The sequence below is a fragment of the Rhinatrema bivittatum genome, chromosome 3, assembly GCF_901001135.1.
Source record: "Rhinatrema bivittatum chromosome 3, aRhiBiv1.1, whole genome shotgun sequence".
In the NCBI taxonomy this organism is placed as follows: domain Eukaryota; kingdom Metazoa; phylum Chordata; class Amphibia; order Gymnophiona; family Rhinatrematidae; genus Rhinatrema; species Rhinatrema bivittatum.
In genome coordinates this window covers 562,996,780-563,017,870 of record NC_042617.1, presented here as the reverse complement: position 1 = coordinate 563,017,870, position 21,091 = coordinate 562,996,780, and the positions used below count along the sequence as shown (strand labels likewise).

The window sequence follows — 21,091 nt, the reverse complement described above, 5'->3', positions numbered from 1 at the left end:
TATAATACTGTGTCCTATTATTCTTCCTGGTAGGAAAGAGAAGTGGTTATTTCTCTAGTGGTTAGAGTAGTGGGCTGTGAACCAGGAAAAAGCACTTCCCCCATTGATACTGCTGGTTACCTTGAGTAAGTCACTTTATCTCAGGTACCCACTTTAGACTGTAAGCTCTTTAGCACAGGGATTTATTGTACCTGAATTCTAAAAATGCTATAAGCTGCCTTGAGCATTATTTAGAAAAGCAGGCTAGAAATCCAAATTTATTTAACAATAAACCTATTGGGAAAACAGGACAAGTTGGAAAAGACAGAGCTAGCAGAATACCTAATTTTAGTAAAAGACACAAAACACAAAAACCCACCCCCAAATGCAGAAAAAGAGACCACAAATTATAAATAAAAATAAGCAGAGAGAACTAAACTTTGTCCATGCCAGCTGCACCCCATCTTCTCCTCATCCCTGCAGTACAGGAAGGAAGGGGGGAAACAGGAGGGGGGGTGCGGATTAAAGAGAAGAGTGGCTCATCTTTGCCTTGCTCTGTCCACACTAGCTTCACCCCCTCCAATTCTGTTCCCTGCAGACAGGAAGGGATGGGGTGGGGGAACAAGAGGGGAAGGGCTGAATTAGGGGATGAGAGTAGGCTCTTTCTTGCTCTGCTTTGTCTGCTCCAATCTCTCCATTTTCTCCTAGTTCCTTCACTCTGTCTGGGAAGGAAGGGAGGGGCTGGAGCAGGAAGCAGAGAGCTGTTCTCTGCTGCTTGAGATTTGGACAATAGAGTCATTGGGACAAAGCCTTTCGCACTGATACTTACAAGTCCCCGGTGCCACGCTCAAAACTGCTGCATTCTAAACGATTACCTAAGCCTGCCAAACGGAAGTCTCTTCTCTGTACATGTGGATCAAAGTTTGAGGCATCACCGAGTAATGTCATTAGGACATGCAAGGCCATGCTACTAGGACGTAAGTCACTCGCCTCTTACTGGCTGGATGGGTGGGGGAAGGAAGGAATGCAGAATCAGAAGAGGGTGCCCACTGCAGTGTGTGTGCATGAGGGTGTTAGTGCCAGTGACCAGGGTTGGCAATCAGCTTCCTGGCCCTTTCACATTGGACCAGTTAGCATGGGGAAATATGTACTAAGATAATAATAGGCATATTAAGCGCGTTCTAAAGGTGAAACTCACTAGCACTACCCTTTGGGTCTGCTTTCTGCATATAATAATTAACTTAGTGCATCAGGCATTAAATCCCAATTTTAGCACAGCTTAGTGCACTGACTCCTTTGTGTTATATTTCAGGCAATACTGTGGTGTGTTTCACTACAGTAGCTTTCTCCTTTTACTGGCTTTCTCAGAGTGTTCCATGCACATTTCTATACGGAAAACAGAAGTAGGAAAGAAAGTCCTTAATGCTTTTCCAAAATGAAGGCACAGAAATGGTGTGCATCTCCAGTTTCCTACCTTTATGTCTCTGTGCACAATCTGATTGTCATGGAGGTACTTCAAGCCTTCAAGAATCTGTTTGGTATAAAAGCCGATGGTCTGCTCATTGTCTTTCAGAGGGCCCCACTTTGATCGCAGAAGAGCTGACAGGCTGCCTGTAATTCAGAAGTAAAACAGTGGCTCCATCTCACATGCCCTATGGAACTGGTTGCAGGGACAACTTGGAACAACATTACAGAAGCTACTACACTACTAACATGAACATACACAGCTACTTTTTCGTGTACGTTGTACAATGACTGAAATTATGTGTGCAAAGCTTCTAAAATGGTTTCAGCATTTTGTATGCAATTTGCCATAAGGTAATCTAGTAAGAAAAATACTGGAAACTGCACTAAATTCTGTTCTCTGGCAATACAGTATGACAAATGCTACAATTTATAAAAGTAAACCATGAGGTGAGTATTCCAGCAAAAGAGAATTCAATGTCGAATCCACTTGTCTTACATAGACACACCGTGAATCATATATAAAAATATACGTAAATGACCATCCTATATAAGACAGTGATATCTACTTATTTGTAGAATAGGTGGTCTTATCCAGACCTCGTCTTGAAAATATAATCATAGGTCATTACAAATAATCAGGTCGATACTCTAAGGCCGCGGTAGAAAGAGTGCGGCAGTGCCTGGCGCACCCTCGTTCCCCGCACGCACAGTTCTCTTCACCTACCGCTCGATACTCTCTTCTAATTGCATGCAAATGCATGCCGCGTCTGTGAAGTGTTAGGGAAGCGTTAGGCCCGCGCAACCCATTTTACGGTATAGAGCGCCTATACAGTAACCTGGGTGCTCGGGCCTAACGCTTCACGGCCACGCTGGTATCTGTCATTTCAAATGTCATTTGAAATGACAGATACCAGGAAGTCGGGATTGCCGTCCCCTCTCCCGAAGCAAAAAAAAAGTGAAAAAAAAAGTTGCGAGAGAGAGAGGGGAGAGGACGGCAATCCTACGCTCGGCGACTTACTTTTGCAGCCCCCCTCCGGACATCGTGGCCTCCCCCGTGCCAGTTCCCCTCCTCCCGAAGCAGGGCGCGAAAAGCGCGAAGCGACTTACTTTTGCAGCCCCCTCCGGACATCGGACAACCTCTCCTGCCTCCAGCTGCTCGCGAAGAAGGACGCCTGCACGGCCGCTGAAGACGTGACGTCACGACGTTTGGCGTCATGGCATGTGACGTCACGTCTTCAGCGGCCGTGCAGGCGTCCATCTTCGCGAGCAGCAGGAGAGGTCGTCCGATGTCCGGAAGGTGCTACAAAAGGTGAGTCGCTTCGTCGCTTTACACTGCCAGTCCCCCCTCCCCTCCTCCCGAAGCAGGGCGCGAAAAGCAGCCTTGCTCCGGGAGGAGGGAAGAAGGGACTGGCAGTGTAAAGCGACGAAGCGACTTACTTTTTGCAGCCCCCTCCGGACATCGGACGACCTCTCCTGCCTCAGATGGAGGCCCCCTCCGGACATCGGACGACCTCTCCTGCCTCAGCTGGAGGCAGGAGAGGTCGTCCGATGTCCGGAGGGGGCTGCAAAAAGTAAGTCGCTTCGCCGCTTTACACTGCCTGTCCCTTCTTCCCTCCTCCCGGAGCAAGGCTGCTTTTCGCGCCCTGCTTCGGGAGGAGGGGAGGGGGAACTGGCACGGGCGAAGCCACGATGTCCGGAGGAGGGGGGCTGCAAAAGTAAGTCGCCGAGCGTAGGATTGCCGTCCTCTCCCCTCTCTCTCGCAACTTTTTTTCGCTTTTTTTTTTCTTCAGGAGGAGGGGGGAGGACTGGGGCTGCCCCGGAGGCCAGCATCCATGGACGCGGCCAGGGCAGGTGAGAGGGGGCTGGGGGAAAGCTTGCCGCCTACCCTTACCCCTGCCTCTAACGCAGGGGTAGGGGTAGGCGGTAAGTTAGCAGGTTAAACGCGGGGCAAAATGGCAGCGATAGTCGGGGCGCGCGTTACAGTATCGGAGGGGAATAGCTAATTCCTTCATTATACAGCTAATTCGTTCATTTACATATCATATACATGCTGCGTGCGGAAAGGGTTATGCGTCTGTTTTAAGAAGCGCTAAGGATGCGTGAAACTGGAGACTGTATCACTGGATCGCCTTTCGTGTCCGAATTGTGCGCTCCCAGCACGTTACAGACGGGAAATCTTCAACCGCACGTTATAGTATCGACCTGTATGTTTTGAGAAATTTTCCTTATGAAATCGTTCTGACTTTATACCAAAATGTTTACTATTGAAAGAGAAGGACTTAACTTAAGACCGGGTAGCTCCAAATTCTTGAAAATAGCCACCCTTAAAACAGAAGCAGCAGGAACTGAAGTCAGAGCTGTGAATCATTTCGAAAGGGTTCACAGCTCTGACATTGGCAAATTGTAGGATTTAAAAGAGAATACAATCAGTTGCATAGAATTGTAAAGGAACACCTTCTGATCTTTACAAGTTTCACCACAAAATGTATCATTATTATTATTATAGTAAAATTATCAGGAAAATAACAAAACCAAACAATTTTGTACTGGACTACAAATAAGTCCTGGGCCAAAATTGATCTAATGACATCCTTAAGCAGGTTTACAGCCCCTTCTGCCACTATGAGAGCAGTCTAAATAAATCCTTTTAGATAGCAGCAGTGCACATATTTTGTATAGACACAGAATCCCAGGGGCTATTTTATTGTAACTTAACAAGAACGCATGCAGCAGACCTGACAAAGGTACATTCAGCTGCCAACTTGTAAAGTCACTGCAGCTTACATTCAGTCAGGTCTGTGTTGCCTTTTCTGAACCTGTAAGTAAGAATGGGGGGAAAAACGTAGGGCATCAAAATCCTACCTCCAGGGACCTGCTCCATAAAAATCTTAATGAAACCATTCTCACTGAATGAGCCCAGATACTGGACAATGTTCTTGTGCTTCAGGTGTTTGTGCAGAGCTATCTCTTCATGCAAAGGCTGAGAGTATCTAAAACAAAAGGAAGACAAGATGTGTGGAGGCCCCTTTCACGCCATGCATTCAGAAAGTTAAAGGTAGAATTATTTCTGCAAAATTTAAAAATGTGCGATTAAGAATAGCTGGGAATTTATCTCCATCAGACAGTGCTGTCTATTCCTTTAATGATGCATGCCAAATATCTCCAGACATTTGTGCGGTTCATACTGTACAATTGGGAATTTTATGGAATTAAGGTGGCAGGAGAGGGCAAACAATAATGGATGGCTTAGTTAGTCTACTTACATATTTTGTGCCGTCAGCTTAAGCTTAGTTATTTTTCATGGATTTTAGACTGAAGTTATATTTAATTTCTTTTTTTCTTTTTTTTTTTTAGCTTTTGCATGGTTTTGTTCATTGCTTCAAGTACATGGCTTGAATTTTTACTGCTGGTTTTTTAAAATTATGTTTCTGTTATGGTGTTTTTACATGTTGATATATTTATTTATTTATCTATGGAATTTTATGAACATTTTATCTGTTGTACCTTGCCATGAGCAATTTGGAAAGCATATTTGAGAAACAAATAAATAGCTCTCTGGAAGTACTTTTAAAAAATGGGCAAGGAAACAAAGTGGTGTGAAAGGTCTTGGGAGAGAAGCATTCTTCTGATCAGAACAGGACATTTGGTCTCACAGCTATGGATCTAAAGTGAATGGAAGATTTGAGAGCACATATACAAATTTACATTTATTTCACCATTTTGTCAGCATATCAAGTGGGTTTTTTTTCTTAAAATATACTTTTGATGGTTTATCACAGCATAATTTTAAAATTCCTTTTATTTTTTTCACATCTTTTAAATAATAAATCTTGTCTACTATTATTTAAATGTATTATTTGTTTAATGACCAAAACAGCTCTAAGCAAAGCAAAATTAAAAAAATGAGACCAGAATAAAACAAACACCAACTGTCCAGAACAAATCCAACATAAAAACAGTCACAAATAACAAACAACACAATCACCTAAAATCCAAACAATATATGATCTACTAATGCTGGTTATCAGATTAATGGAATACTATACCTACTGTTAACTCAGCATGAAAAAATCAATACGTCCCTGAATAGGGTTGTCTTCACTAACTTTTCAGTCTCTCATTAACACACAGATACATACTAATGATGTCACTGTCCATATGTTAAAAAAAAATCCAAAAAGCTAATTATGATGTCATCAACTATGCAGCTGCATGTTATTGCTTTAGAATAGTGACAGTTCAATTTCAGTCTGGTGCAGTGCAGTAACTGTTGATTTTGTTTTCTCTAGAGGGCAGGAAAACAAAATATTTTTTACATGCTAAACTTACATGCCATTATAACAGGCAAACTGGCTCACATCACGGCTTCTTTTTTTTTTCAATGCTGTGTTTCATACACTGAATTAAGTGCTGGCATCACTAGCACAGCAGTAATTTTTCTGGCTTGGGAAACTGGGATTAGGGTGAGTGTCAATCCTGAGAGTTCTGGACGTTTTGCGCATATGTTCTTGGTGCAGACTGCACGCCTAACAGGAAACAACACGAGAAATCTATGTTAAGGCTGAATTTACTGAAAAGAACTGGCCGCTGGCAATAGTAAATATTTCGTACACACATGGACTTGTCAAGGTTTAAGGGAATTACATTACCAGACAAATCCACCATGTACTGACAATTAGCACTCATTTCAATTACTAATGAGCTTCTCCCTTTTATAACCTGAGGGGATTTACAACTGTGCTGAGATTAAGTTTCAGAATGATATCTATTTGTACTAAAGGCACTTTTATTTAACAGAAAGTTTTCATTCCTGGGAAGCAGCAATTAGTTTACTTTTGGGAATTAAAGACTTCGAAAGGGCTAAAGGTATATTTATTTCTGTCTGTAGGTGAGAAGGAAAAATACTGAATATTATTTTGGTTTTTTTTTTTGGGGGGGGGGGGGGGGGGGGGGCGGCAAGGGAAATTTAATTTTCTCCGAGGACAAGCAGGATGGCAGTCCTCACACGAGTGACATCATCAGAAGGAGCCTGGCACAGAACATTTACTTCAAAGATTCTAGAACTTTGAGCATGTCATATTGCCACACCCAAGCAGGGGCCCCTTCAGTCATCTTTTCTGCAGAGCTGACTCCTCATAAATCTTTTCTCTTCTGCTGTTCTGGGATCCTCTGGTATTTTCCATGGTAAGAACTGATCGTCATGACCTTGTTTCTTGCTCTTTTAGTCTCTTACCCCTAGATTCATCAAAATGCTGTAATATTGCAGGTTTAACACCCGCGATAAGGAAAAAATGGCGTGTTTACGGGAATTTTAGAGTTACTGTGCCATGCATAGGTAGTATCACATGGTGCAGTAAACTTTTCACACCCTGCGATACTTCCTATTTTACACAGAGAGAGACAGAGAGAGACAGACTGACTATCTATAAGGCTTTCATAGTAGTCAAGTATTTATATGCCTATAGGAGGGCCATCTAATAGCTTGAGGTGAACTCTATAACAGGGTACCATCAAGCTAGGACAAGTTAACATAGTAGAAAATTTCATCTTTGTGAGACTTTCCTCACTCCAAATGACGTCAAATCTTCACAGAGGTGTACTGTGCTGTTCGTACGTCTCACTATGCATGAAAATCTGGCCCCTAAACCACCACCAACTCACTTCGCACTATTAGCTGCCCCTCCCTATAGGCATACAAATAGGTGCATACTGTGAAGGCCTCCCCAGAGGCTCTCTCTCTCTCTCTACTCCACTCCTCTCCCCTCCCAAGCCAAGAAATGGCCGAAATGCTATTTAAAAAATGTATTGCGAATTGCGTTATGGCATTTCGGTCATGTTGCACAGCTTAAAGCCAGGAAAAAAAGGTGTAGTTATTTCCAGCGTTAAAACCGTGTGATAGCATGCGTTATGCTATTGCATGGTGCAATATTGCCCCTCATTTTCATTAATCCCACCCAAACTCCTCCCTAATCCTGACCCTTCCCAAAATTTGCATTTCCACTGTGCGCTAGTGCTATTATCGCATGAGTTATGGCGTTAACACATGCATTAATATGTTATCATGTGCATTAACGCCATAACTCATTTTGATATTAATGACCCTGTTAGGTAGGGTTTTTTTTAATTGGTACTTCTTTTTTTTGGTGTCTGCACAGTGCACTGAGCCAACATTGACTGCAAGACATGGTCACCGAGCCATTTAATTTTACTAAGCTAGCTTTTTGCTTGGCTTCCGAATGGATAAATCTACCAGCAGTTTTCAAAGGCATCCATAATACAATAGAGTTATGTACATCATGGTTTATGGGAGATGCATCTTGTGCCTGCGGGCCAATTATGACATCTGGGGGTATCACATGTGCACGACCATAACCCTAAGGGGCATTGGTCTAAACTTAACCTTATGGAAAAGCACTTTGGGAGCTATAAGTCTGGTCCACCAGTATCAGAGACACTGGAAGAGCTGAATTGACTGCTGGTAGTGCATTGGAATTGAGAAGGCATCAAACTCCCTTGATTTTGAACAAGAAGAAGGAACAGGGTGATAAGACCATCATCTGTCTCGAAGGTTCTGGCATTGAGTAAAAGCCAAGAAGTATCAGCATTGGTCTCTATTGATGAATGATGACAGGAGCGAGCACATTCTTGTGGTAGCCATGAAATCCTTAGAGAATTTCCTGTGGCTAAGAGAGCTCATCCTCATTTCAGTACAGGGAATCACAACAGTTTCCTAGGGTCCAGAGTCAGCCATCAATACACCTCTAATATCCCAGGAAGACGTGACCTCCCCTTCTGCCTCCCAACCTGTCAGCTTTTGCAGTCTTCAAGAATGAGTTGGACAGGAAGATCCAGCTGGTCCTGGACACAGCAATGTGGATCATCAGTGAACCAGTATTGAGGGTATTAGTGTCAATGCAAACTGATGTTCAGCTGATACTGGTGTCCCTACAGCCACCCAGCAGATCAGTACCAATGTCAGTTCTCGTAGCGCAATCGACATCAATGTTGCTGTGCCCATCCTTGGGGGGGGGGGGGGGGGGTGTGTGGAGGAGAGGCAAAAGGGACAAGTTCCCCCAAGATGCAGGAATTCACTGGGGTCTACAGCCCAAAATAACACTCTCCTCTGTGACGCCTTGTCTACTAGCTGGGCGAAATCCAGGTCCTTGCCTCGGATGTGCAGACCTATGGGTTAGACTATGGATATGCAGACTTCTCTGATGAGAAGGAATTGATAGGCCACCCCTCTGATCTATCTCCTCCACAGCAAAAAAAAAGAGGTCTCTACCTTTGTACTGGTTTTGCCGGTTGTGGCCAGAGAATGGCAAAGTCCATTCCCTTTACTTAGTAGGAGCAGGATTAGTCCAAATCAAGATGCTGGACAATTTGTGGAGCCTCTAAAGGATATTGTGGCAGTCCTAATCTATGAGATTCTTCGGGAGGTAAAGTTTTATGCAAACTGCTGCCCAGTTTAACTTCAGACCCTTGAGTCCTCAGAATAATAAAGAAATGGTTCAGATCATACTTATTGGATATTTGGAAGAATTTTTCACCTGAACCTTCATTAGGGGGGGAGAGGGAATGCTATTTTAGCATCGAGAACTGATGAAAAAGAAGCCCTCCTCCCTCTTAAGAGGCCAACGCAGTAGAATCTATTCCATAAGGGGGAAAAGGACAGGGATTCTACTCTAATTATGCACTGGTCCCAAAGAAAACAAGAAGAATCCGAACCATCCTAGACCTAAGGTCTTTGAACAAGCTCTTAAAGAAGAAAATGTTCAAGATGGTTTCCCTGGGTGCCTTAACTCCCTTTCTAGAAAAAGGGACTGGTCATGCTTTCTTGATCTAAACGATGCTTACAAAATGACAGATGGATATTTTCAGGTCACAGAAAGTATCTCTGATTTGTAGTAGGGGAACAGTCTCCAGTAGTGTGTGCCTCTCTTTGGCCTAGCATCAACACCATATGTCTTCACAAAACGTCTTGTAGTGGTGGTGGCGGCTCATTTATTCAAGCTGGGAGTGCATATGTTCCCTAACTGGATGATTGGTTGATCAAAGGCGCATTTCAGGCAGGTGCTGCAGAAACAATGTGCAAAACCATCCGGGTGTTGGGGTCACTAGGGTTTGTCCTCAACTACCCTGTCCCAGTTGAGCCTGTCTCCTCAAGTGGAGTCATAGGAATGCTAGACGACATAACTTGGGAAAAAGCCTTTCTACTACAGTAGAGGATTATCACATTGATATCTATAGTGGAAAAGATTCAAGAGAGTCAGCAGGCATTAGCATGAGACATATTGATGGTTTTGGGCCTTATGGCATCAATGATGTATGTTACTTCATTGGCACATCTTCATATTAGATCATCCCATGGACCTAAATAAGATTTTAGACAGTGCTGGGGAGGAGTTGGCTGTTGTGGTACATGTGGGCACCAATGTCATAGGAAAATGTGTGAAGGAGGTTCTGAGAGCCAAATTTAGGCTCTTAGGTAGGAAGCTGAAATCCAGAACCTCCAGGGTGGCCTTCTCTGAAATGCTTCCTGTTCCACATGCAGGTCCCCAGAGGCAGGCAGTGCTCCGGAATCTCAATGCGTGGATAAGACGATGGTGCAAGGAAGAGGGATTCAAGCTTTGTAAGGAACTGGGGAACCTTTTGGGGAAGGGGGAATCTTTTCTGAAGGGATGGCTCTACCTTAACCAGTGTGAACCATGTTGCAGGGGCTAACCTTTAGAAAGGAGAAAGGGGCAGTTTTTAAACTAGAATAAAGGAAAGCTGGCAGTCGCTCAGCAGTGCAAGGTTCGGAGGGAGGTTTATTTGAAATATACTAATGAAACAGCATCCCAACAGAGAAGACCCAAATAAAAGCAAAAGTAGTCCATGTGCCTATAAGTAAAGAATCACCTGAGCTAAAAGATTCTAAATTATCCCTATCAACTGAAAAACAGGTCATTAATATGAACAAAACACACCCTTTGAATTGTTTGTATACCAATGCCAGAAGTCTAAGAAATAAGAAGGGAGAGTTAGAGAGTATAGCAGTGAATGATGAGATACACTTAATTGGCATCTCAGACATGGTAGGGAGGAGGATAACCAGTGAGATAGTGCCATACTAGGGTACAAATTATATCGCAATGATAATGAGGAGCAACTTGGTGGGGGGAAGGGGCACTTTATGTCTGAGTGGCAGAGAGTCCAACAGGATAAGAATTCTGTAAGAGACTAAATGCACAATAAAATCTTTATGGGTAGAAATCCCATGTGTGTTGGGGAAGAGTATAGCGATAGGAGTAGGCAGATGAAATTTAATGTGCACAAGTGCAAGGTGTTGCATATAGGGAAAATAACCCTTGCTGTAGTTACATGATGTAAGGTTTCATATTAGGAGCTACTACCCAGGAAAAAGACCTAGGCATCATAGTGGATAATACATTGAAATAGTTGGCACAGTGTGCTGCGGCAGTCAAAAAAGCAAACAATGGGGGTCATTTATCAAAATGCGCTAAGGCGTTTTCGCATGCGTTAAGGGCTTATCGCAGGCGAAAAGCCCCGTTAACGCATGCGATTAGCCCTTACCGCATGCGATAGCACCATATCATATCATATGGTGCGATGCAAATGTGAAAAAGAGGAGGAGTTAGAGGCAGGAAGTGGGCTGGGTTTGCCAGTCTGCAAAGTGCTATCGCACAGACGTAATGCCGATTTTAACTGCTCCCGAAGTGAGGGAGAGGGAAAGGGAGAGGGATAGAGGGAGAGGGAGATAGAGGGAGAGAGACTAGCCATAAGATCCTCTCCCTAGATAAGTATGTGTATCCCTATGGGAGGCCCACCTAGTACCTCGAGGTGAGGTTTAGGTATTAGTGTAGGGGGTTAGGGGCCACTTTGACATTCAACGTGAGACGTACGAACAGAACAGTGGTCTCTTGTGAAGATTTGATGCAAGGTTCTCTCAACCTAACTTGATGGACACTCTACCTGGGTAACATCAAGCTAGGTGGAGAGAACATTGCACAAATCTCATCTTTGGGTGAGTTTCCTCTCTCCGTGGGTCATCAAATCTTCACAAGAGGCCACTGTTCTGTTCTCACGTTGAATGTCAAAGGGGCCCTAACCCCCTACACTAATACCTAAACCTCACCTCGAGTTACTAGGTGGGCCTCCCATAGGGAGGCCAATGAGTACTGTGTACAGTTCTAGTCACTGCATCTCAAAAAAGATATAGTTGCGATGGAGAAGGTACAGAGAAGGGCAACCAAAATGATAAAGGGGATGGAACAGCTCCCCTATGAAGAAAGGCTGAAGAGGTTAGGGCTGTTTAGCTTGGAGAAGAGACGGCTGAATGGGGATATGATAGAGGTCTAGAACAGACAGATGTGAATCGGTTATTTACACTTTTGGATAATAGAAGGACTAGGGGGCACTCCATGAAGTTAGCAAGTAGCACATTTAAAACTAATCGGAGAAAGTTCTTTTTCACTCAACGCACAATTAAACTCTGGAATTTGTTGCCAGGGGATGTGGTTAGTGCAGTTAGTGTAGCTGGGTTTAAAAAGGATTGGATAATTTCGTGGAGGAGAAGTCCATTACCTGCTATTAATTAAGTTGACTTAGAAAATAGCCACTGCTATTACTAGTAAAAGTAGTGTAAGATAGACTTGGTTTTGGGGTACTTGCCAGGTTCTCATGGCCTGGATTGGCCACTGTTGGAAAGAGGATGCTGGGCTTGATGGACCCTTGGTCTGACCCAGTATGGCATGTTCTTATGTAGTTAGTTGTACAATAATCCATGTAAAATCAACAATAAAAACCCTGCTATTGTCAAATTATTTTCCATAAAATAAGGTGGTCGTTTGTTTTATTCACTGGCTTCTCTCTGGATTAATCTGCTATTAATAAACTCTGTAAATGTTTGGAAAATACAGTGAATAATAAGAATGGCTTTTGTTGACTCCTATGCAAGCAGCACATCCATTTTGGTCTGTCACATATCTGCACAGAATGCAACTTTTCTTCATTTAATAAAGAAGTGCCATTCCTGATCTAATTTCTAATCCTAAACTTAATTCCTCATTCCCAAAGCAAAGTGTTTAGCTCCACCCTCTTTACAATTATGCATGCCTTATGATTACAAAACCCCAAGCTCCTAATTCGTACTGTAACTGCAGACAGCAGTAACTTGAAAAGCCTTAAAAATGCACCATGCATTTGTTCAGTCATATGGTTTTCTGCTAGTGCTTTCAGGAATGTCTCCATCTGAAGCTGCCTGGATTTAGTTAGGGCTTCACATGACGGCTTTTTTCCATTGCACATCCGAGCGGGTTCCAGGTTACGTGATGTGCACATACCATTCCAGTCCATTCTGCATTTTTGCCCTCCAGTTCAGAGATTCCAGCCTTCATGATCCCCCACCGCCTTGTAAATATTCTCTCACTTCTTGTATCTCTCTCACCGCTGCTGCTACAGTACAGAATTAGTGTAGTAACACGGAGTAATGTGGAAATAAATTCCACAGGGAGGAGGGGAGCAGCTCATCAGGAAGAAAACGGTTATGAAATCTGATGTTCGACAGGCCAGCTGCTACAGACAAAAGTATGAAGCCGCTGTCGGTCGCACTTTACCTGTTGTCTCTTTCCGGAACTTCCTTAATGGCAATCCTGACTTGATTACTCAGGTCTCGTCCTGCATAAACCACGCCATGGGTTCCTTTGCCCAAAATGACTCTGTCACCATTTTCATCATATTCATAATCATACTGCAAAACAAAAGCGAGTGAAAATTCAAGCATTCATCTGTTCTTCTTTGTAACTATTTCCCCCCTCCCCCTAGAACCTCCATTTTCCGCTGGGGTATATTACCCATAGGGATATTCTTAATCACGCTTCTGGAAACTCTTCGGGCAGAGCTGAAGCTGATTGCCCTGTAAGTACCACTGAGGTCCTGAGGGAGGGGAGCATGGAGACTTGGCTCCTTCACTGGCTCACACGTGCAGCACTTGCAGCCATGCTGCTCTGGAAAGTTGCACGCTGACTTCCAGGACTCTTCTGAGCAGGGATGTGCAAAAAGAGTTCAATCTGAGCTCACCAGGTGGATCTCAGCCTGGTTCCCGTTACTGAAGATCCTTGGGAAAATACAGATTAAATCTGTAACAGCCTTCTTCAGGAATCAGATTGTGGATTTTGTCAATATCTGTCTTGCTTACTTTTTTTTTTTTTTAACTTTTTATTGAATTTTTTTTTTGTTACAATACCTGGCAATTATGATATTAAATAACTCAATGTTCTCATACAGGGCAAAGATCAAACCAAAAAGCACCATTGGAGCATCCCAACATCTTTCTATCAACACAAGCTGTATAGTGAATCTAAGGCACAATATCTTTAATCACAGAAAATGAAAAGTTGCTAACCTGTTTGCACTACTTTCCCTCTCAAAACTTTGCATAATTCAAAAAGCGTTTCCAAGTACCCGCTACTGGTCCCGTGTTTATCCCCGACACGTTTTCCCACTGAAAGAATATCCCAGTCTCTGATAAACCGTCTAAACTGGGATGGAGAGGGTACCTCCACTTTGCTGCAAATTATAATCTTTCAGCAACAAAATTTCAGACAGTTGTCTCTCGATGGATAACAGGCGTTCAGAAAAAAATAATCCCAAAACTTTATTTATTCAGTTTTCTCTACCGCAGTCCCGACTCAGCTAATGTTGCCCAGTGCCTGCAATGCAAAAATGTATGCAAAATTTAATTGATTTTCTCTCTTATTGAAAACTGCCACATATGGCTGTAATTACCAATCTGCCCAGAGTTTCTCCAACCCTGAATCATCCTGTCCGCCTTGATTCTACCTAATCTTTTTGGAGTCCTGTACCATCTCATTAGGGCAGCCCTTCAGAAGTGCCTGCCTAGACTGTGTGATCCTCGCTGCTTCTGACTGCCCACCCTGTGGCTTGATGAACAAGCAGGCCAGTGGCTGGGCAGTTCGCAGCGACTGCTCACACAGCAGAGGGACCCAAGGAAGGAAAGAGGGAGGGGCACGGCCCACGGGTACTCTTGTCACCTGTACTGACACAATGCCCGCCCCCTTTAAAGCATAACCTGAGGCCATCAAGCACAATGTGCCAGGATCCAAGTATTACAAAGGAGGAGGAGGAGACAGAGAGTGGCTCTGCATTGACAGACAAGAGAAAGCCGGGTTGGACTGCCTTATTGAACTCAGTAAATTAATAACTGTATGGTTTAAGGATGGGAGGATGTCGTGTTACAGCATATTATATATTTCAGGGATCTGTAATCTAATGTCGTATGGTACTGTGGCACAAGTGAATTATGAAATATCAACTATGTATAAATAAATAAACAGACGAGTGGTTTTCAACAAACCCAGGCCATCTGCTTTATAGGATATCCTCAAGGGATATTACTGAGATATATCTGAATACACTGAAGGCAATGGATGCAAATCTATCTAATGCATATTTACTCTCGATATCCCCAAAACAAGGTTGGCTGGATGCGTCCTGAAGTCTGGTTTGAGAACCAATATATATCGGTATACAAAATAATATAAATAAACAAACGAGTGCCCATTAGTACGCTGAGGTGGGTCCTCATGATGGAAAGGGATTCCTTTGAGCTCTTTGAAGTAGGACACAAACAATCGCACCGCAGACGTTCACTGAGTGACCAAGTTCAGTAAGTCTGCTTCCACATCACAAGTTGTGCTGCCCAAGTACACTGTAAGTAAGCTCTTTGGGGCCGATGCAATACCGCGCACAGTTTAACGTGCGGCCATAACCCCCGATGCAATGCGGGGATTAAGCTCGTCCGGAACACCATGAAACTAACAGCACTCATCACACGTAAATTCCATGAAGATGAGACTATTAACTAATCCCCGCGATGCAAAAAGATTCCCGCGCGCCCAATGCTCCCATTTTACGTCAGCCCGGGGTTGGCATAAAGGTGCATTGAACAAAAAAAGAAAAATCCTGCTTTTTGCGATTCCTCCTCATAGTATCGTAGGAGACTTTCCTCACTCCAAATGACGTCAAATCTTCACCAAGGCGTACTGTGCAGTTTGTACGTCTCACTCTGCATGTAAAACTGACCCCTAAACCACCACCAACACCTCACCTCGAGCTATTAGCTGGCCCTCCTATCGTCATATAAATAGTTGAATACTGGGAAGGCTTCCACAGAGGCTCTCTCTCTCTCTTGCCCAGAAATGGTCGAAATGCAATTTGCAAAATGTATCGCGAATTGTGTTACGGCCGTTTTGGGCATATCACACAGCTTAACGCCAGGAAAATAAGGTGGTGTTATTTCCGGCGTTAAAACCGTGCAGTAGCATGTGATGCCATTGCACAGTGTGATATTGCCCCTCATTTTAATTAATCCCACCCCTTCCAGAAATTTGCATTCACACCGTGCGATAGTACGATTATCGACATGCGTTATGACATTAATGCATGTGTTAATGCGTTACCGTGTGTGTTAACGCCATAATGCATTTTGATGAGTGACCCTGCAAGTTAAGAGTAAAGTATTAGTGGTTAGGATTTTGACCTGTTGGACCAGCCTTGACTGCTTTAATAACAGTACTGAGGCACATTTTCCCTTTTCAGGGGGAGTGTGCCCAGGCCTTTTTTTTTTCTTTTTATACAGCTGTAGTTTTGAGATCAGAGTGGGACTGAGAACATCAGGGCCGTTGCAAGGGGATTGGGCGCCCAAGGCAATTTCAGCCTTGCGCAGCCCCCACCCCCACCCCGGTCGCAGCCCCTACTCCTCCCCCACCCTCCCAACCTCCCCCCCCCCCAAAAGAAAACTCACCTGGTGGTCCAGTGGGGGCGCGGGAGCGATCTGCCGCTCCCAGGGCCTCGGCTGTCACTAATCAAAATGGCGCCGGTGACCTTCAGCCCCTACCATGTGACAGGGGCTACCTGTGCCATTGGTTGGCCCCTGTCACATGGTAGGGGCTAAAGGGCACCGGCGCCATTTTGATTAGTGGCAGCAGAGGGCTCGGGAGCAGCAGATCGCTCCCGGGCCCTCCGCTGGACCACCAGGGGGGTGTCAGGAGGGGGCCACGGGGGGGGGGGGGGGGGGCGGCACCCCCTACCACTCGGCGCCCTAGGCAAGCTCGCCTAGTGGTTCCTCCGGCCCTGCCTAGCATCAGCCAGGAGGAAGGACTTGGACTCAACAAGTGACAGCATTTCACTGAAGTAGTAGCCAGTTTGTGAGTGATTTTCACTATTTAAAGCTAGTGAGTCAGGATCCTTTGAATTTGGCATTTCCTAAGGGGCTGCGTCCAAATACCAGGGACACTGCTTGTCCTCTAGAGAACTGTCTCGAAAGCCCAGGAGACTGATATTTCAGGACTGAAACATTTGTAGGTCCATACTCCGTAGGCTGGACAGCGGCAAAGTTATCTGGAAAGCTTTAGCCAAATATTCAGAAGGGACAAGTCTCACACTGAACATAGCTGATTATATAAAGTTGTCCTGAGAAATCTGTTGAACTACTGTCACCTTATTTCATACGGAACAGCATCACTAATTGGCTTCACACTCCTCTCCTTGCTACGTGCTATTTTGTGTGATTCATATTTACTCCACACTATTTGCAAGGTCAGGAGTATCACATGTATGGGGTACTGGGAAGCAGCAGGCCAATCATGCATGGCTTGCAATCCCATTCTTCACAATCTGGCAAAACACACTGGTAAACTGTGGCCTAAATGTGTATAACAAAAAAAATAAATAAATAAATAACACCAGTATCATTGCCAATTATCATTAATGTGATGAAAGCTGCTCTATGCAAAATATATTTATGAAGCAAAGAGAATGCTGTAAGCCTTTGAGTCAAAGGCTGCAGTGCCCACTTTTGTTACGACTATATGTAGCCACAGCCTCATATTTAATCCAAAGCCTTTAAAAAATATATACGCTAATATATGTTTTGGTTCACTTTCTATTATGGCACGAATACATCATTGAGCATTTAGGGCTGAATTTTCAAAACCATTTACACAAATAAACCTGTGCTTTACCGGGTGGAAACGGCTTGTTATAAAACCTATGCAGGTCTGGTATGCAGGTAAACTAGCGCAAATATGTCCTGTGTGTTTGTAAATGTATCCAGATGGAGCAGAGGCGTTCTCAGAGTTGAGGCTGGGGAGGGGTTAGCACTTCACGCATACGTTTGCATTTTCAGAAGCATGCACATAAAATTTCTTTAAAATTTTCTGCACACATGACAGGTGTAAGTGCATGCATAGATTTGGTGGAATAATTTTTAAAGCGAACATATGCGCACAAGTTGGCTTTGAAAATGAGTGTAACTTCTTTTTATTTATTTAAAAAAAATCTTATATTCCGCCTAGCGCAAGAAGTTTGTTATATGTGAAATATGCGTTTAATGAAGAAATAAATATATATTCATTTCAGATTACAAAAGAACATAACATAATAAAATGGCATTCAAAACATCCACGCCACTGAAGTGGAGGTGTAGCCTAGCGGTTAGAGCAGAGGGCTACAAACCAGGGTTCAAATCCCACTGCGGCTCCTTGTGACCTTGAGCAAGTCACTCCACTCTCCATAGAATCAAAAAGCTACCAATAAGGGCCCTGACCTCAGCGGTCGGAGTAACAGATAAGTATGAGGAAATAAGTGTGAAAGTTTGCTGGGCAGACTGCATGGGCCGAATGGTCTTCTTCTGCCGTCATTTCTATGTTGCCTCAGGTACAAACTCAGGGCCAGATTCAGTAAAGCTTTACCTAACCGATGCACAGCCACGGGTTAAGAAAAGGGATGCACATAAAATTGAACGTCCGTTTTCCTAACCTGATCTGCCGGCACTTTTTTTTTTTTTTTTTTTAAATCATTTTTATTTTTTACCTTTTGGTTCCTCGGACTTAATATCACCACAATATTAAGTCAGAGGACGTACAGCAAAGCAGTATTTTCTACTTTTCTTTACACTTTTTGGGGCTGCTCAGAAATTAAAATCTGCCCTTGAGCGGGCGTTAATTTCTGAGTGTAAAATGTGCGGATTGCCTGCACATTTTTTTCCTGTGTCCCGAGCAAATGATTAATAGCCTCATCAACATGCATTTGCAAGTGATGGGAGGAGGAGTTCAATATATCCACGATGACACCTAGGATCCTTTTCCTGGGTTGTGACTCCCAACGTGGAACCTTGCATTGTGTTACTATAATTTGGGTTGCTCATTTCTCGAGGCGTCACTTTGCACTTGTCCACATTAAATGTCATCTGCCATTTGCATGCTCAGTCTCCCTGTAGGTCTTTCAGTCTTAAGATATAATTAACCATGCATGTTGCTTTCTTTACCTCTAGAGAATCTCCATCACATTCTCCATCCTCCGTGTTCTTTCCAATTTCTTCAGTGATGCTGTTCATCATTTCATAAAATCTGTAAGAGACGTACATTCAAAAACTTGACTCGTCCAAATTCAGGACTTCCGAACATTTCAAAGAAAAAGATATTCGCAGAGTTCGGCAAATTTAAAAAAAAAAAAAAAAAAAAAGTCTTTGGGGCCCTGCAGATCTTAGATGAACCACAAACGTATTAATTTCTGTCTGGCTTTATAGACTGGCCCCTGGTCAAAGGCCTCATTATCCAGTTTCTAATATGCAGAGGCCTTCATGACATCAACAATTGGAAATGGGGAAAGGAAATGCACTGAGCATGCTCCAACCATGTCATCTTTAAGAATGGCCAAAAAGCCAAAACTTCTTATCCACACTTCAATCACTGCACTCTCATCTGAATGGCTCAAAAACACATTTTCACGCCAACTCCTTAGTAATTGATAGGCAAAAGGGATAATTGAAAGGAAACTGAAATATGTGATGGAAAAAAAATACCTTTATATTCATGCTTAAGTTATGGGCATAAGAGAGGCATATATATATATATGCCGCGCCCTGGTATTCCCCCCTCCTGAATGCACGCATATCAGGCTTCATAGTGAATGGTTATTATGGGGTGGATTTCTGTTTCTTGATCTGGCAATTCCCTCCTAGCTCTTTGGGCTTCTGATAGGAACCAGGGCTGGGATCCGGCGCTGTAAGCCTTCGTTTGCAGTGGACATATTTTTTTTCTTCCAATTTATATCTCCTCTCCACTTACTTTAATCCAGTCGCTGTGGTGAGAGTCCTCAGCCGGAGGCCATGCTCCAGGACTCCTTCTGGGACCCTGCAATCAGGAGCCCTAAAATCCAGCCACTAGCTGTCACCATTGCACAATAACTATGACTCCCTCCTGTCCCGTCCCCCCCCCCGAAGTGGCTGCGAGTGCGGCCTCCACTGCATCCCCAGCCTCAGTCGATTTGGGGAGCAGAAGACCTGAGTCAGGAATCAAATCCAGGGACCTCCATATGGCAATACACAGCACTGCCACGGAGCCAACTTGTTGGCCCTCTAGGGGTGGATTTTTACAGCCAATTAGCCAACCAACGCCTGATGTTAGCCAACTTGTCCAGAGACATTTGAAACAATCTACCCTTGGGCCAAGCACATAAAATTTGCCCTGAAAAAAATGGATGGCCCAGTAAGCTTTCCTGGGGCAGTGGTCGGGGGGGGGGGGGGGGGGCAATCTCTGGATGGCTAAAAACGGCAGGCCTAAGTATCAGTGACTACATTTTAGCTGGAAAGTTGTAAGTTCGCCTTTAAGTTTAGCTTTAGCCGGTGATCTTAGGAGCTCAGATGGCATCTGAAAATCAGCTCCTCTATGTTTTCCAGGTGTTACTGCTGGGGGAGCCAGCCCCTCGTTTGGGGTTCTTTCAAGTTTCCGTGGCTTTTCCATCCGTCTTTACAACCTGGTCAGATGTCATTGGTGCATCACTTTCTGTCATCCTTCAAATCAACATTTTCTCTGTTACTGTTTCCTGCCTCAGCCATTGCATGTCTTCTGTGTCTCTTTCTAGGTGAGTGTAGTGTTAAAGATGGGCCCTGAAGGTGGCTAGGAAGGATTTAAGATCTTATTGTCTGTTTTCCTTCTTTTGAAGTCACATACAGGCCGATACAGTAAGTACAGTGCGCTCGATGGAGCACACTGTTATCTGGCATTTGGACGCGCATTTTCGATGCGCTAGCTTTACCCCTTATTCAGTAAGGGGTAATAGCGCATCCAAAACGCGCGTCCAACCCCCCGAACCTAATAGTGCCCGTAACATGCAAATGCATGTTGATGGCCCTATTAGGTATTCCCGCTCAATTCAGCTAAGCCGCACATTTTACTTTCAGAAATTAGCGCCTACCCAAAGGTAGGCGGTAATTTCTCCAGGCACCGGGACCCTCCGATTTAATATCATGGCGATATTAAGTTGGAGGTCCCGAAAGTTTAAAGAAGTAAAAAAAAAAAAAATTGGAAATAGGCCCGCGGCTTGAAAACCGGACGCTCAATTTTGCCGGCGTCCGGTTTCCGAACCCGTGGTTGTCAGCGGGCTTGAGAACAGACGCCGGCAAAATTGAGCGTCGGCTTCCCAACCCGCTGACAGCCGCCGCTCCTGTCCGAAAAGAGGCGCTAGGGACGCGCTAGTGTCCCTAGCGCCTCTTTTTACCGCCGGCCCTAATTTAAATAAATGTATTTTGCTGTATCGCGCACACAGGAGAGCGGGCGCT

General features: G+C 44.1%; 1 protein-coding gene across 1 annotated transcript in view; it reads right to left on the bottom strand.

Moving 5' to 3' along the window:
• MAP3K5 (mitogen-activated protein kinase kinase kinase 5) overlaps positions 1 to 21,091 on the bottom strand; it is a 375,637-nt gene that overhangs the window by 86,768 nt on the left and 267,778 nt on the right. The window contains exons 15-18 of the mRNA XM_029596916.1: positions 18,797 to 18,878; positions 13,065 to 13,198; positions 4,309 to 4,436; positions 1,454 to 1,590 (exon numbers count right to left, since the gene is read on the bottom strand). Of these exons, the coding sequence (XP_029452776.1) occupies positions 1,454 to 1,590; positions 4,309 to 4,436; positions 13,065 to 13,198; positions 18,797 to 18,878 (481 nt within the window). The remainder of the gene's footprint in view (positions 1 to 1,453; positions 1,591 to 4,308; positions 4,437 to 13,064; positions 13,199 to 18,796; positions 18,879 to 21,091) is intronic.